General features: G+C 56.3%; 1 protein-coding gene across 1 annotated transcript; it reads left to right on the top strand.

Annotated features, from left to right (window-relative positions):
- The first annotated feature begins 861 nt into the window (after window positions 1-861).
- OTUB2 (OTU deubiquitinase, ubiquitin aldehyde binding 2) lies at window positions 862-10,784 on the top strand. The gene is made up of 6 exons (XM_008159948.3): window positions 862-1,057; window positions 7,528-7,623; window positions 7,780-7,898; window positions 9,240-9,324; window positions 9,845-10,039; window positions 10,521-10,784. The coding sequence occupies exons 1-6, from the start codon at window positions 1,055-1,057 to the stop codon at window positions 10,728-10,730; spliced, it is 708 nt and encodes a 235-aa protein (XP_008158170.1). The 5' UTR covers window positions 862-1,054; the 3' UTR covers window positions 10,731-10,784.
- The last annotated feature ends 4,990 nt before the right edge of the window (window positions 10,785-15,774 follow it).

Genomic DNA, 15,774 nt, shown 5'->3' with positions numbered 1-15,774 from the left:
CATTAGTGCGATTGCTCCTTAAGCCTCCATTGGCCCCAGGCTCCCACCTAGTCAACAGATGCACTTGGAAGACACAGGCCTGTGTTTGCCCAGGAGCCTCGCCTGGTGCCCGAGCAGGGGGGTGAGAGTGGAAGGGAACAGCTTATGGCCTGCTCCTGGAAGAATTAATATTGGTAAAAAAGGGCACATGCAAGACACTGCAGCCCCATTCTCCACAAACCTCTCCCCCACCTAATGCGCCTCCTCCAGGGGCCAAGGGCGGGTGACTAAATCTTTGAATGAAACATATTTCTTTGTTTGATGTTTTGTAATAATGAGCTTGTTTGCCAGGTGAGTCACCAACCCTGGTTCACGCTCTGTGCCTCATCTATGGCCATACAATTCCAGAGGCCCAGAATCAACAATACTGGAAACTCATTTATTCAACACACATTCATGGGGGCCCGGCAACCTACTGATTCATGAGTTGGAAGCGGGTAAAATATCATTTAGAAGCTACCCAAGGGCAGGCCGTTGCTGTTTTGGACACATGTTCCCTCAGTGCCTGTTCTCTGATCTCAGTAAACTGTTACTTATATGACGTTGTTTATGAATGAATGAGGGCCAGCTAATCTTTCAGAAGACCTCGATTTGCAGTTTTTGGTTACAAATGAAGCCTTTACCAATGAAGACCGCTCTTTCCCGATGGTGCTAACTCCTTCCTTACTTAAAAGCTTTCTGTGTCTTTAAAAGGGGGCGGTACCCTGTCAAATGGGCCCTAACGCATAGGCTGAAGGCGCGTGAAGGTCCGCCCACTTTCTGTGACGTTTTGTGCCCCGGCCTCTGATTGCCCGCCTCAGACGTCAATCGCGGGGCGTGTGTCTTGCTGGGACACAGTGTAGGTCTGGCCTCTGGTTTGCGGAGCGGTCGGGTGTATTCGCCTCCACTCTCCCCCAAGCCCTCGAGGCCCCTGCCGCCCGAACCAACGGCGTAGCCAGCCAGTGGCTCCGCGGCGCCCTCCCGCACCGGATCGCTCCTCGCTGGGGCGGGACCTGGCCCGACAGCTTCGGTCACTATGGTCAGTGGTCGTGGGGGGAGGCGGGGAAGGGGGAGCGGGGAGTGGGCACGGTGGCGCATGTGCACTCGCGGGACGGGAGTCGGGCGCGAGGCTCAGGTCCCAGCGCGGACCCGTGGCGTTCGGACCCCGGGAATACTGAGTCGGGACGGGTGCTGGGGGCCCCCGTCCTTCCTCGGAAGGCCCTGCAGGGCCCGGGACGCACCCCGCCGTCCCCCACGGACGCACAGCGAAGGGGACCCCGCCTGGCCCCCAAGCCCCCGCCCGGGCGCGTTAGTCTCAGGTGTCCCCGAGGGCGCCGCCGTCCTGCCGGCGCAAGGTAGTGCCCTCACGGGAACCAGGTCAGGGGGCGGCTCCGGGCAGCCTCTTTGTTAAGTAACCCCCCAGTGGGCTGCTCAGCCATCAGAGACACCCCTCCCAAGGCCCACGAGTGGACCTGGGGGGTGCGCGGTGGCCGGGTCACTGAGCGTCCCGTCTGCCCCGCGAAGGTGTTTGGAGTCAGGACTCACATGGAGAGGCTGCCTCAGGTTGTCAGGCACACGACTTAGGAGTTAGGGCAAAGCCCTAACCAGGAACCCCTGGGTCAGGGTCCTGTCTGAGCAGAAAGGGCCCCAAAGACCCTCTGAGCTGAGACCAGCCTGGGGCTTGAGCAGGTGGGGAAACGAGCCTGGGACGTGGGTGAGCCTGGGACTTGAACCTGGGACTCGGGACTCGCAGTCCAGTGCTCTTGTGTTACATCAGTGCACCTTCCCGGGTTGGGGGAGGGGTCAGGCCTCCGCAGGGTGCTGCGTGTGCTGACTGCCTGAATGAACCCTTCCCTGTGAGTCCCCTGTCCCAGGGGGCCTGGGGAGTGTAAAGGTGGGTGGCCCTTGGAGTCACAGAACCTGAGTTCAGAGCTCACCTCCACCCCTTGGGAAGCCGGGAGGCTCTGGCTGGTCCATTCCCCTCCCTAGCACCATTTTGCTCATCTGTAAAATGGGCTGCTGTGAGGACCACATGAGGGGGTACGGCTTTTCCTGTGATCACTGAGTCCTGGCAATAGGTGTGCACAGGTGCCTGGTTCTTTTTGCTCGGTCTCCTCCCCACCCCCATGTCTGGGCATGGAAATGGGTCACTCCTGCCGGATGCTGCTGGACAGGGTCATGGGTCAAAGCCTGGTCATGGCCTGGCACGTTCTGGGTGTGGTGTGGGCAGTCAGGTCACCCGAGCCCTAGCTGTCCTGGACAAACCAGCTCGCTGCCGAGGTGTGGCTGAGGTCTCCGGGGCATCAGGAAGCGCCAGCTTCCTGCTTCTGCCCAGTGCCCCAGGGCTGACTGGCTCTGCTGCGCCTGGGAAGGGGCCCGGGTGTCTTTGCATCACCCACTAGGGAGTAGCCTGAGACGGGGTAATAATGGGTTTAGCCAACCTGGAGCTGGGGGCTGGCGTGCCTTCTGGTCCCCACTGGGCAGCTGAGATTAAACAGCAGGGACAGTGGGGTCTGGGGCCTCAACTTCCGCCCTTTGTGCTGTACTGTGAGACCTCTGACCCCGCCGCTCTGCCTGCCCTGGACTCGTGAGACTGGAAGGTAGAGGGCAGGTGGGGTCAAGAGCATCACACCTTCACCCGGTCACCATCACTGCGAGGCTTGGGTGCCTCCAAGAGGGAGGAAGTGATGAAGCCACTAAGTAGGACATCTCCAAGGCACCCACACCTCCCTAATAATGTGTGTGTGGGGGGGCGGGGCGGAGGAGACACAGGCTGCGTGGGTCTGTTCTCTTCTATTCACTCAGCATTTATTGAGCACCTGCTGTTTGCCAGGCACCGTGGTGGACCCTGGGCTGCGTGGTGAGTGGTGGTGAGTGTGTGCGTGGTGGGCAGAGGAGAATGTCTTTGGAAAATGCAGCGTCTTCTCTCCTTTCCCGTTTCAAAGGCAAGGAAGAGTCCCAGCAGAAGACACAGGACCCGGGGGCAGACCAGGGCCAGGATGAGGACCAGGCCCGGGGCTGCCACTGGTGGGGCTGGGGGTGGGGAGGGTCCCATGCTCACTCGAAGGGCATTTAACGTTGGGTGAATGCTTGGGTGTCAGTAGTGAACAGAAAACCACAGGGCCCTTCTGTGACTTTGTTCTTTTATTTGTCAAACAAGATTCGAGTCCTGCTGGGCACTGGTGGGAAAGACCAGGGCCTGCCCTCTCTCAGTGCCTGTTGGTGAAGGCATAGCCGGACACAAAGCAATTCCGGGGCTCCTGGTCCTGGCCTGAGGTCTGCCCAGGGCTTTGGGGGCACCGTGGGAAGCCAGCACCCTCAGAGAGAGGGCGAGTGCTGGCAGGACTGCACCAGGAGGGCTTGGCAACTGGGTGTTGAAGGATGTACCTTCAGGAGGGATCCTGGGAGAAGTACATCCCAGGCAGGATGGCACCGCATGCTCAGAGGCCTGGGAATATGGTTACGAATGTGAGGCCAGATCTCCAGGAAGAGGTCAGAGCGGGTATTCTAGGGAAGGATAGTGGTCCGTGGGGGTGCAGGGAGCTGGGGGGTGAGCTGAGTCTAGAAATCTAGGTGGGGCCTGGCCGGCGTGGCTCAGTGGTTGAGCATCAACCTATGAACCAGAGGTCATGGTTTGACACCCGGTCAGGGCACATGCCTGGGTTGCGGGCTTAATCCCCAGTGTGGGGCGTGCAGGAGGCAGCTGATTAATGATTCATTCTCTCTCTCTCTCTCTCTCTCTCTCTCTCTCTCTCTCTCTCTCTTCCTTTTTGAAATCAATAAAAATACATTTTAAAAAAGAAAAGTAGGTGGGGTCAGAACACGTTGTGCCATGGGGTTGGGTTTTATTCTAATGGGAAGAACCATAACATATTTTTGACCAGTGAGAGACGGTTGACTTTGGCAGTGCAGTGGGCATGGGGCTGGAGGATGGCCAGGCTGGAGTCTGAGACTGGCTCATCCACTCAGTATGCAGTTTTGGGGCATTTCTGGGTGCCAGGCACTGGGGATCTAGTCCTGACAGGCAGAGTCCTTGCCCTTATGGAGTTGCCATCCTAGTGGAGGGCGACAGTGTGCAAGTAAAAGAGTGAACCTGGGTGTCAGAGGATGCTCTGAAGAAATGAAACTGGGTGGGCAGGGAAGTCCTCTCCGAGGAGGTGACGTCACCGAGTCACGTGAGGAGGCAGCAGGAACAGCAGGTGTGGGTGCTCTGAGGTAGGAACGTGTGTGTCTTGTTGGAGGAACACACTGAGTGTCACTGTGGCTGGGGCTCAGGCAGAGGGAGGAGAGCAAGGCCAGATGGTGGAGGACTGGGAGCTGTCCTCTCAGTCTTCTCCTGAGGGCGGGCAGCCATTGGGGGTGCTGAGGAAGGGCATGCCATCGCCTGGTTTACGTGTTGAGCAGCCTGCCCTGGGTGCTGTGTCGGATGGTCGGGATGGGGGCAGGGCTGGAAGCCAGGAGTCCATTAGGGATCCTGTTGCAGCCTCTTGGGGCTGGGGGAGATGGTGGCAGCTCAGGTTGGACCCAGGAGCAGGGTTGACGGGGGAGGAGGAGAGGTGAAGAGGACTCCTGGGTCTTTGGTGGGAGCTCTGCTGGCTGGAGGGGCCTTTTGGGGAGCTGGGGACCCCTGAGAGGGGAGGCCGAGGTGGAGTGAGAGCAGGTAGGGGCACAGTAATTTGGGGATGCTGGTCAGACATGCCAGTGGCTGATGGCTGCTTGAGGCCAGATCTCCAGGAAGAGGTCAAGTTCTGAGGATATTGTACAAGTTCAGGCATCAAATAAAAGGGGGGCCAGTCTCTAGTTCAGGGTCTCTGCAAGGCCAGCCAATAACTGTGACCCAAGACATATGGGGGCCCAAGCACAGGGTCTTCCCTATTTTCTGAGCTAAACAACAGAGAAGGGGCATTTGGATGGTGGGCTGAGTCATAGCCCCCCAAAGGTGCCCACATCCTAATCCCAGAACCCCTGAACAGGGTACCTCACACGGCAACAAGGACTCTGCAGGTGTGATGAAGTTGAGGCTCTTGAGAAGGGGAGATACCCTGACTTACCAGGGGGGCCCATGTGTAATCACAAGGGTCCTTATAAGGGGGAAGGCAGGCGGGTCAGAGTGAGAAGGAGCCGGAGGATGGAAGGAAGGGATCATGAGCAAGGAGTGCCAGCAGCCTCTAGAAATGGAAACACGTAAGGAAATGGGTTCTCCCCAGAGCCTCCAGGAAGCACAGGTAATGATAAGTCCGTGCTGTTTCAGTTCCTGAGTCTGTGCTAATTTGTGAGACAGCAATAGGAAACTCATTCGGGGTTCTAGGCCTTTCCTAAGTCTTTGGCCTCCAAGCATGTTTGATTACTCACCTGAGTAAAAATGTTTTGATCATTCCACATCCTATCTAATAAAGAGGGAATATGCTAATTGACTGCCACACCCTCACAAGATGGCGGCACCCAGTCCCCTCAGCCCCGCCTCATCCAGCCTCAGTCCCCCAGTCCCCTCAGCCCTGCAGGGGGAGGCAGTTGGGGGTGATTGGGCCAGCAGGGGAGTGATTAGGGAGCTATCAGGCTGGCAGGCAGAGTGGTTAGGGGGCAATCAGGCAGGCAGGCGAGTGGTTAGGAGCCAGCAGTCCTGGGATTGGGCCTAAACCGGCAGTCAGACATCCCCCAAGGGATCCCAGATTGGAGAGGGAGCAGGCTGGGCTGAGGGACACCCCACAACCACCCCCGTACATGAAGTTCATGCACCGGGCCTCTAGTATTTGTATATTACACACCGCTCCTAAAGTAGACATTTAAAAGGGCATTTCCTTACAGCCCCTGAGCCAGCCCACTCTGGAGACCTAGCCCCAGGCAGGCAAAGCCAGGGTTGAGCCCCTGGAAGCCTCTGGAAGTGATGGTACCTTCTAGGAGGGAGGTTGGCCAGGTTCTGGGCCTGCCCTGCTGCTGGGCGAGCCTGGAGGCTCTGGCCTCTAGAAGTCAGGAACTGGAGGCTGTGGCCACGCCATGAGTTGTGGCTTCGGGGCGGCTGGGCCTGGTTAACAAGGCTGACTCAGCCCAGGGTGGCCCTGCAGAGTGGCCTCAGAGGGAGGCTGGGCTGGCCGCAGGGGCCCAGGGTGGACCCATGAGGCCCACCAGCACCTCAGACCTGGCTGGATGGTGCTCACAGATGCACTGACGGGTATGTTGATGGGGGTCCGCAGGGCGGCAGGAGGTACAGGTGGAGGTGTGAGCCTGAGGCCTGGCTGTTGAGGAGCCATCAGGTAGTAACGAAAGGCACATGCAAGGGTCAGGGGGATTCTCTTCATGGAGGGGGAGAAGGTGCAGACGGAGTGAAATATATTCAACGACCGTCTCATCCCCTCCCCTGTTCCAAGGCCTGGGATGGGCCCTGGGAATCAGCCAGGTGAACAGAAGGTCTCAGAAGGTCTGACAAGCTGTCCTGTGCCAAGGAAGGCCCGTGTGGCTTGGGACACTTTGACGGGTAGGGGCATCCAGGCCCCCCGAAATGCTTCTGAGTCGTAGCACTTCTCTGTCCTGGATGCTGGGTACAGGAACCGGGGCTGAGAGGCCGCCCCAGAAAGGCTCGTGTGGGGTGGGGGCACTCTTTCAAAAACGATGGCAATAAATTGACAGAAAACTGGCTTTTCATTTACAAAACTCCCCATTAACGCCGACCTCTCAGCTGAGAACTGTTGCATAAGAACTGTCTCCTTGGGTTGTGCACAGGTACCAGGGCCACAGACTTTAAACTTAACTGCCAGTGGCTTTCACACCAAATTCCCCTACGTTATTTCTGTGCTGAAATCAGAGCTGTTCCCGGGGCGCGTTGGAGGCAGGGATGCAGGTCCACTCATCGGAGCCCTGAGTCTGGCAGGAAAAGCGGAAGGCAGAGACATGGCCTGAGGGGAGTGGTCGTTAGGACAGAGTCTCCTGCACTCTCCCTGGCTCTGAGCTTCCCGCTGCTGCCGTCACCTGCTCCCTGCCAGGGGACTTCTCAGCCATCCTGAGGCCCCAGGCCCAGCCTCTGGGTCAGGAGGTTTCTCTCTGGGTTGGAATTGACCTGGACTCCCAGCTGGGCTGCAACATGAGCTCTCACCAGTAGGTGGTGCATCCGGCCCGATGCTACCACCTCTGCATTTCTAGCACTGCTTGGTGCAGGCTGGGTGTTCGGGAATTGTTGGGTGACTAGAAGAAGGAATGGATGAGTGAGTGAGGTGGGAAGGACAGAGGAGGCAAGGGAACATCGTGCTCCAGCAGGAAGGTTCACTAGGCTCGAGGCATTACGTTCTAGAAGATGAATCAGTCCGGCGGGTACCAGATGGTGCCTTCCATAGTGGCCAACCTGACTCCCTGTCCAGGGAACAGGGCATTCAGGACGCTGGTAACGGCTCACACGTGCCTTTTGGGGGAAGGTGGCAGTCACTGTGTCAGGCAACTAGCAGTTCAGAGGCTTTGACCTTGGTGAGGGCCCATCAGTTGCTTCTGAAATGGCCCCAGCTTTGCTTCTTGTGCTTTCAGAGTGAAACATCTTTCCACCTAATATCAGAAAAATGTGACATTCTCTCAATTCTCCGGGATCATCCTGAAAACAGGATTTACCAGAGGAAAATCCAGGTGAGGACCCTGGATTAGAAGGATGAGGTTGGGAGACTGTGAAGGGCGGGCAGCCGGAGGGGCGGGAGACGTGTTCCTGGGGGAGGGCGGGCCGCCCGACAGCACGTGACAGCGGGGTGTTGCTGCAGATGTCCACGTTGCCCTGTCTCCCCACAGGAACTCAGCAAACGGTTCTCGGCCATCCGCAAGACCAAGGGGGATGGGAACTGCTTCTACCGGGCTCTGGGCTATTCCTACCTGGAGTCGCTGCTGGGGAAGAGCAGAGAGGTCCTCAAGTGAGTGGGGCGGGGTGGGCTCCTGCTACGTCGGTGCTGAATTTCCTTGAGGGTTTCTCCTTGGCACGGCCCACTTAACCCAGGGAGTGAGCTGGAGGGCTGCCTGGCAGCGGCTTTGATGTCCGGGGATGCCCAGCTGCCTGCCACGTTGGAGGTGGGGGCAGCCAAGTGACCGGGATGGAGCCAAGGACCTAACAGTCACAGAGCACTCAGGGCTGACCTGTGGACCCCGGTGTCCGAACCCCTTGGCCAGGCAGCTTTCTCCATTGCGGCACTGCGGACATGGCGGCGGGACCGCTGTGCCGTGGGGCTGGCCTCTGTCCTGTGCTCTGTGGGATGTTTAGTAGCATCCCTCGCCTCCACCCACTACAGGTCGGGAGCACCCTCCTCAAGTCAGGACAACCAAAAATGTCTCCACACATTGCCAGGATCTCCTGGGGCGGGGAAGCGGGGGAGGGGACGGGGGGGGGGGAGGAGAGACACCCTGGTTGAGACAACCTGCTAGGTTAAGGCCATCATCTCCTCTCCAAGGGGAAAGAAATTAAGCCACCTGGTCCTCATTTTGAATGAGTCACTCATTGCATTTTCTGAGTGACAGTGTGTTTCTACCATATGTACACAACCGACAGAGAACCTTAAGAGCATAGAATAGTAAAATGATGAGTTTTGAATATTATCTTTGTTTTTAGCATAATTTAATTGTAAGTGTACATAAGTTGATTTTTAAATAATGGCTGTGTTTAACATCTGGCTGGCAAAATTCTTAAAAATGTAACAATTAGCTCTTGAGAATGGGTACAAACCATCGCTAGCACACTACAGAGAAGGGTGTCCTGGCTGAGGGGACAGTGGGGACTAAGAGGTGAGAGGCACGTGGGGAATGGCTGTGGGGCGGGAGGGAGGCTGTGGGACTGGGTTAGAGATGAGGTTGGTGAGCTAGGCCAGACACAGGTGCTGAGGGGGAAGGCTGTGGAGGTCACTCGGAGGTCCCTGTGGAGAAGTGACCAGAAGCAAGGCAAGGCTAGGCATGGCCCAGGCCAGAGATGGGGATGAACCCTGGGGACAGAGGAGGGACGGAGCCAAGAGGCCTTTGTCTGGGAGCAGGTGGTGATTACCTCACCTCCTCATCCGAGAAATGGGTATAATACCCACCTCCTTGGATTGTACAGTGAGGACAGAACCAGTCAGTGTGTGGTCCACAAGGCAGTGCTGAGAGGCAGCGACGTCCTTCACCTGTTAGGGACATACCTTCTCGTATTGGGGGTCAGCTGGTGAGGGGATGACAGCTACAGTGACAGCAGCGCTCCCTATTTCCCTGTGAGCATCCATCTACCCCTTTAGGTTCAAAGAGCGTGTCCTGCAGACCCCAAATGACCTCCTGACTGCCGGCTTTGAGGAGCACAAGTTCCGAAACTTCTTTAATGCTGTGAGTTAACCTGCGGCGACGGCTGGGCCTTCCAGGGGGCCCAGCAGACAGGATGGGCTCTGGCCTGAGCCCCTTCCCAGCCCACGGCTCGGTGGCTGTGCTTCATTGCTCCTCCCAGCTGGGAAGGACTGCAGGGTGCTTCCTGCTGGTGGGGATGTGGGGTGACAGGAAGCTCAGAGCCCTGCCCTCCTTCTGGGAGGAGGCACCTCGTTAGTGTAGCTTTCAGCAGGGAACTCCCCCTCAATCTCTTCCCCCCAGTTCCTCTCCACCCCACTCCCCTGACCCCATTCCTGAAGCGGGGGCTCTCAGTGCTGAATCTCTAAGTAACAATCCCAGCGAGTGATGGAGGGACACCCCACTGCTGTGCGCTAGACCTGACTCCGGGCCGAGTCACTCATTACTTAGCTTTGGCGCGATCTTGACTTGAGGACTTAAAAGTGGACGTGTGGTGGCAGGCGTCCCGAGGGCGGAGGGCGGCGGCGCGGGTCTGGCTGTGCCGCGCTGACCCCCGCGGGCCCAGTTTTACAGTGTGGTGGAGCTGGTGGAGAAGGACGGCTCGGTGGCCAGCCTGCTGAAGGTGTTCAACGACCAGAGCGCCTCCGACAGAATCGTGCAGTTCTTGCGCCTGCTCACCTCCGCCTTCATCAGGAACCGTGCAGACTTCTTCCGGCACTTCATCGACGAGGAGATGGACATCAAGGACTTCTGCACTCATGTAGGTCCTCCGGGTCTCGGGCTTTGGTGACGCGGCCCCCAGCCCCGGGCTCTGTTCTCCACCCTCTCTCCTGAGCACCTGAGTACCAGCCTCCTAGCCAGGAGCATCCTCCTGATTAGCCAGCCAGCAGCATCCTCCGTGAACTGCCTGAACTGTGTGGCTCTGGGCCTCAGATTTCCCATCTGAGAAATAGGGCTTCGGACTGGACTGTGGACATAATTAAGCAGTAGCAACCCCAAAGTCACATTTGCCCCAAGATGTTTTGTTTATGATGTATAGCATGAACCTGAAAGAGCTCCTCCAACATTTAAACACTGGGCCATTTTCAGAGGAAAATCTGGATTGCTCCGGGAGATGTAGCTCCTGGGCCTTACTCCTGCGTGGCCACCACCAGCAGGGGCTCAGTGGCAGACACTCTGACCCAGGAACACAGAGCCGGGCTTCCTCCCTAAATTGGGGTTTTTCATTTTGGCCTTTGCAGGAAGTGGAGCCCATGGCCATGGAGTGTGACCACATCCAGATCACCGCCCTGTCCCAGGCGCTGAACATCGCCCTGCAGGTGGAGTACGTGGACGAGATGGACACGGCCCTGAACCACCACGTGTTCCCCGAGGCTGCCACCCCTTCCGTTTACCTGCTCTATAAAACTTCCCACTACAACATCCTCTATGCAGCCGATAAACGTGATTAATTTTAGGCCATGAAGTGGAGCCTGTCACCTAACGGGACTGCATTCTGAATGGAACATTACGGCTTTTCAGTTTTTTAAGCGATTTAGACTGTCGTTAGAAAACAGAAAACACAGCCTCTTGGGCAAAGTCACAGGGAATGAGGCTTACCAATATGGGCTGTGGTAACTTGGCAATATTTTTAGTATTTATTTTCATGGAAAGTCAAATGCTTTTTAACTCGGGGCTAAGAAGCCAGGAGCCCTGGCTCCGCCCCAGTTCCCGAGGCCTTGGGCAGGTCCCCTCCCCTCTCTGGGCCTGGGCCTTCGGCCTTCCTCCCTTCGTTCCCGCCAGTGTTCACATTCCGTTGTAGAACCGCCAGGCCCTCGCTTTCTCTCCACCAGGGGCAGTGCCTCTCTGGTGGGGAGGAAGAGCTCGAGGCCAGCCGACTCCCAGTTCTGTACAAAAGGATCAAGTCCACTCAGCTGTCGGACTGGACTTGGATGGATGGCTTCAGGAAGCGTGGGCCACTGAGGCCAATGTGAATGTGAGGCTCCAGTGCCAACATTCACGATAGGAGTGCTTTCTTACCCCCGACTTAAGAAGGAAATGGAGACTTTTATGCCAAAGTCTAGAAAGGGGTCTTCAGCATGAAGTGCAAGTTGTCGGGGCCCCTCTACCTCTCTCAGGGCCGGGACTGCCTGCCTGGCCTGCCTGCCTGGCCCTTCAGGGTTCTGCCGCCGGCCCCACTTGGACCACCGCTGGAGAAAAATCAGGGTCTGGGACCTGGAAGCTGTCTGTTCGTCCCCAACATATCCTGGAAGCAGACTCTAGCTACCCAGCCAGGTGGACACAGGCACACGCAGCCGCGGACACCAGCCGAGCAGAGCAGACACGTTTTTAAGGTTCTCTCTGTCCCTCCTTCGCTCGGTGTATGGGCTGGCGAGAGGTGAGGTGGGAAAGAACCAGGCAAGCCGAAGGACTTGGCAGTGGGGAGACTTCTGTTTGGAAACTGCCTGGGAGACAAGAGCCCTGGCGGGCAGCCTCCTCATTCTTCTACCTGGACATGCCCCCTAAGAACCTCACCTGCTGCCTCAGGACCTCGAAGAGCCCTGGCTGGCCGGGGCACTGCTAGCAAGTTCTAGTTGTCTTGCTCTGCGGGAGGAAATGGAGAACGCAGGGTGTGGAACTGCCCTACGGGTTACTTCCTTCTTCTCACAGGCTCCATTCTGCAGGGAGCTGTTAGAAACCACTGGTGCTGCAGTGCGCGTCGGCGGGTGTGACGATGCACAATGCACGGGGGCTGGAGCGGACTGCTCCCAGTCCTGGTGCACAAGCGTCACACCTGACTCACGCATCTGCCGTGGCCAAGACAGATGTCAGGTGCTTTCATTCCGGCAGGGACCACATTCCCACCAGCCGCTGGCTGGAATTTGAACCCAAGGGCTAAGTGATCATGTCACTGTCCACAGGAATATAAATCTTACCCTTACCTCTGAATTGGTTCAGTGTCTCACCCGGTTCTGGGTAGGAGTGCTGGGCTGGGAGTGCACTGGACGAGTGGGGGGACGTGTTACATGGTTTGTGAATATCAGCATCCCATGGCCACTCTGCAGGTGTGAGGGGGGTCCTAAGCCCCGGCCAGGCTCTCAAGCACAGCATCAGTAGCCCTGGCCGCCACCTCTCTGCTGTCGTGGCTTGTGTAGCGCCCACAAAAGCAGTTTTCCCTTTGGCAGAGCGGCTGGAGAAATGCCCTGAGACTTGCCCATGGTGTGCTTCTAGGCCCGAGGGCCCGCCAGAGCTCATGGGGGAGAGCCTACCGCTTTAGAATCAATGCCCAAGAGAGGCGGGCCAAGTTACTTCCTCTGAGGGAAGCACTGTGGAGAGAAAGGAGTGGCACTTTAAGTATAGATGCTACTCGGCTTAGGATGGGGTTCCGTCCCAAAAAAACCATCCTAAGATGAAAATATTTTAAGTCGAAAATGCAGTTACCACCTAACCGACCGGGCATCAGAGTTTAGCCGCCCACCTTACATGTGCTCAGCCTCGAGTTGGGCATTTATCTTGAGTTTCATCTCAAGAATTGCCTTCCTCTTCTCACCAGCAGGAGACATAGATGGGTGTTTTGTAGGCACGCTGGGATGAGAAGACAACAGTGCCGGTGACAGTCCACCACAGAGCATCAGTGGTTTGCCCTCGTGCACTCGTGGCTGACCTGGAGCTGCGGCTTGCCGCCGCCACCCAGCGTCACAATAGGGGTCCTACCACATGGCTAGCCTGGGAAAAGATCAACATTCAAAGCGCCGTTTCTACAGAATGCATAGCGCACGTCTGCACTGTCATACAGTCAAAAAGTCCTAAGCCGGGGACAGTGTGTGACTTGCTCCGATCCAGCCACCTGGTCTAGAGCGCCCAGCCATGCTAACAGTCACTCTTCCTGGACAGTTCTCCACCCACCCCATGCAGCCATCTCTTTCCAGACCAAAAGCTTTGAGTTTGTCTTTATAATTGTATATTTATTACTTTCTTTCCAAAGGACACTTTGTAAATCAATGGAAATATTTAGCAACAGAAAGAACAGACTATCCTTGCTTTTGACCTAGATCCTATTTTAAGCACAAAGGGGCTCTGGAGGCAGCCTGGGTTTGAATCTCAACTGTGTCACTTACTAGCTATGTGACCTTGGCCAAAACACTTCACCTCTCGGAGCCCTAATTCCCACCTTAGTGAGATGGAGACAGGACTACTGAATGAGATTCTAGGGATCTATGGATGGGGATGTTCTCAACCCACCCTTCCCAAGGGCAGCAGCGGGACACTGCAGGATGGGGGAACGCTGTGGCTTCCCAGACCATGGTCTAAGAATCAAACACATTCCCACACTGGGCAGAAATGGGGGTGGGGGCGCGAGCTCTGAGTGGCTGCCCAGGGGCCCTAGGTCCCATGGGATGTGGGCCAGGCCCTACAACTTCCCTGGGCAATTGGTGAGAACATTTCCTAGCATTAAAATGGTTTCCATAACAACTTTTGTCCTGGCTGCTTAGTATTTGGGACTTAAGTGTGTGAGTGGATTTGGGGGGGGGGGGGGGGAGGGCGCTTGTTCGGTGGAAGATCCAGACACTCAGGAAGTCCTGCCCTTGGGCTGGAGGCATCAATACAAACCACAGGCCTCACAAAGCTTCACCTCATCCGGTCAGAGAGCAGACCTGCCTGGGAAGCTGCCTCATCTTTTAAAACCTACTCCCAAAAAAAAAAAAAAAAAAAAAAAAAAAAAATAAAAAAAAAAAAAATAAAACCTACTCCCATAACATGTTATACCATCAAAATCCCATATAATAAAAGGATAATATGAAAACTGTCCCCTTGACCAGGAATCCGACCAGGAGGCGGGCCTGGCTGGTCAACCTCCTGTGTCCCTCCCACCCCCACCACCACCCAGCCAGATCCACCCCAATCGGGTGGGCCTGCTGGACCCCACCTGTGCACGCATTTGGGCACCGGGCCTCTAGTAAAAATAATAATTTGCCATTAGAAGGAAGGTATGGGCAGGATGTCAATGGACATTGGTGGATCTGTTTGGCCTGTGACAAGTGCCCGGGCCTCTCATGGCTCAGGTGCTGCTAAGGGACCTTGAACCTCCCTGAATCTCCATGTGTCATTTGGAAAATGGAGAGCCCCCTGCTGTCCTGACAGCTGTCACTCAGGCGCTGACCTCACGGACTACAGCTTTTGTCTTCTGCGTTCTCTCCGGTGACACTGAGGAGATACTCTTTGGCAACACTGCTGTCTTATGTTTAACCTGCTCTGAGCCCACAAGGAAATACTCGGGGTTCCAAACCCAGCTCTGCCACCTGCTGCTGTGTGAGCCTAAGCAAGGCTTAATCAGTCTTCTCCGCTACAAGAAGGACATAAGAACGTCTCAGGGACCTGACAAATAATAAAGAAGCTAGCAGTGCCTACCGGTAGTTGGTCCACACGCAATGACACTGGAGTCTGAGTTTAGACCAACTATCCTGTTGTAGTTTTCCAAAGGGGCTGAGGGATACTGCTGCCATCCTGCCAACATGAGGCCGAGGAAACCCGTTTAGAAGCCCAGACTTAGCTGTACAGAAATCGGCGCTTCTCCTACAACTGCAGCAATATTAGCTCCTCATCCAGACCGACCAGAGAAAGCTGGGGTGGCACCGGGAGGTCGCTGGTTCCCTCGGCACATTTACACACCGCCCGCGGCTGCAGAGGCCATAAGCAGCAGCCTCTGCTCTCGAGCTCAGCAAAGGTGATCTGAGTGGCAAGCACTGTGCAGAGGGTGGGCATGGGTACTCGGGGGCCCACAGCAGGAGCACTTCACTCTCTTGGGGGCTCAGGGACCTACAGACAGGAAGCAGGGCTCAAGGATGGGGAAGGCAATCAGGCCAAGGGAAAAGCGTATGCAAAGGCTCAGGACAAGAGAAGGGACGCATGGAATCATGGGAAGCAAACCAGTTCTGTCACAAAGGGGCTGGAGAGAGAGATGAGGGGAGAAATTGGCTAGGGCAGGTCTGAGTGCTCACACACCAGTCAGCATACTAGTCTTGGCTTCCCCACAAGTGGCTCTGATGTTCAGGAAGCCTTGCTTAGGCTCACTGTCCTGGAGCCCACCCGAGGACGGCAACCTCTTCCTACCCACACCTGGGCTGGCTCAGACAAAACAAAAGCTGTGAGCGAAGCGAGTGGTAGAGAGCCCGAGCTAAGGGTTCTGCTGTGGGCAGTGGTCAGCAAAGTCATTAGTCAACAGAGCCGAATATCAACAGTACAACGACTAAAATTTCTTTTGAGAGACTAATTTTTAAACTTAAACTTCTTCTAACGCCACTTCTTCAAAATAGACTCGCCCAGGCTGTGGTATTTTGTGGAAGAGCCACTCTCAAGGGGCCAAAGAGCCGCATGTGGCTCGCGAGCCGCAGTTTGCCGACCACGGTGCTGTGGGGAAAAGCGGGAGCACGTGTGAGGACCCAGACAGAAATGACTTCACATTGATCTGCAAAGCACTGGTCTCCTGCTCCATCCACACTGCCCAGTGGGGTGAGA

Source organism: Eptesicus fuscus, chromosome 5, assembly GCF_027574615.1.
Source record: "Eptesicus fuscus isolate TK198812 chromosome 5, DD_ASM_mEF_20220401, whole genome shotgun sequence".
In the NCBI taxonomy this organism is placed as follows: Eukaryota; Metazoa; Chordata; class Mammalia; order Chiroptera; family Vespertilionidae; genus Eptesicus; species Eptesicus fuscus.
The sequence above is the reverse complement of the archived record's forward strand: the minus strand, read 5'-3'. Positions and strand labels throughout refer to the sequence as shown.

Excerpts from the sequence above, each read along its gene's own strand:
- OTUB2 (XM_008159948.3), top strand. Across the intron at positions 7,624-7,779 it reads TTTACCAGAGGAAAATCCAG|GAACTCAGCAAACGGTTCTC; the intron begins GTGAGGACCCTG and ends GTCTCCCCACAG. Across the intron at positions 7,899-9,239 it reads AAGAGCAGAGAGGTCCTCAA|GTTCAAAGAGCGTGTCCTGC; the intron begins GTGAGTGGGGCG and ends CTACCCCTTTAG.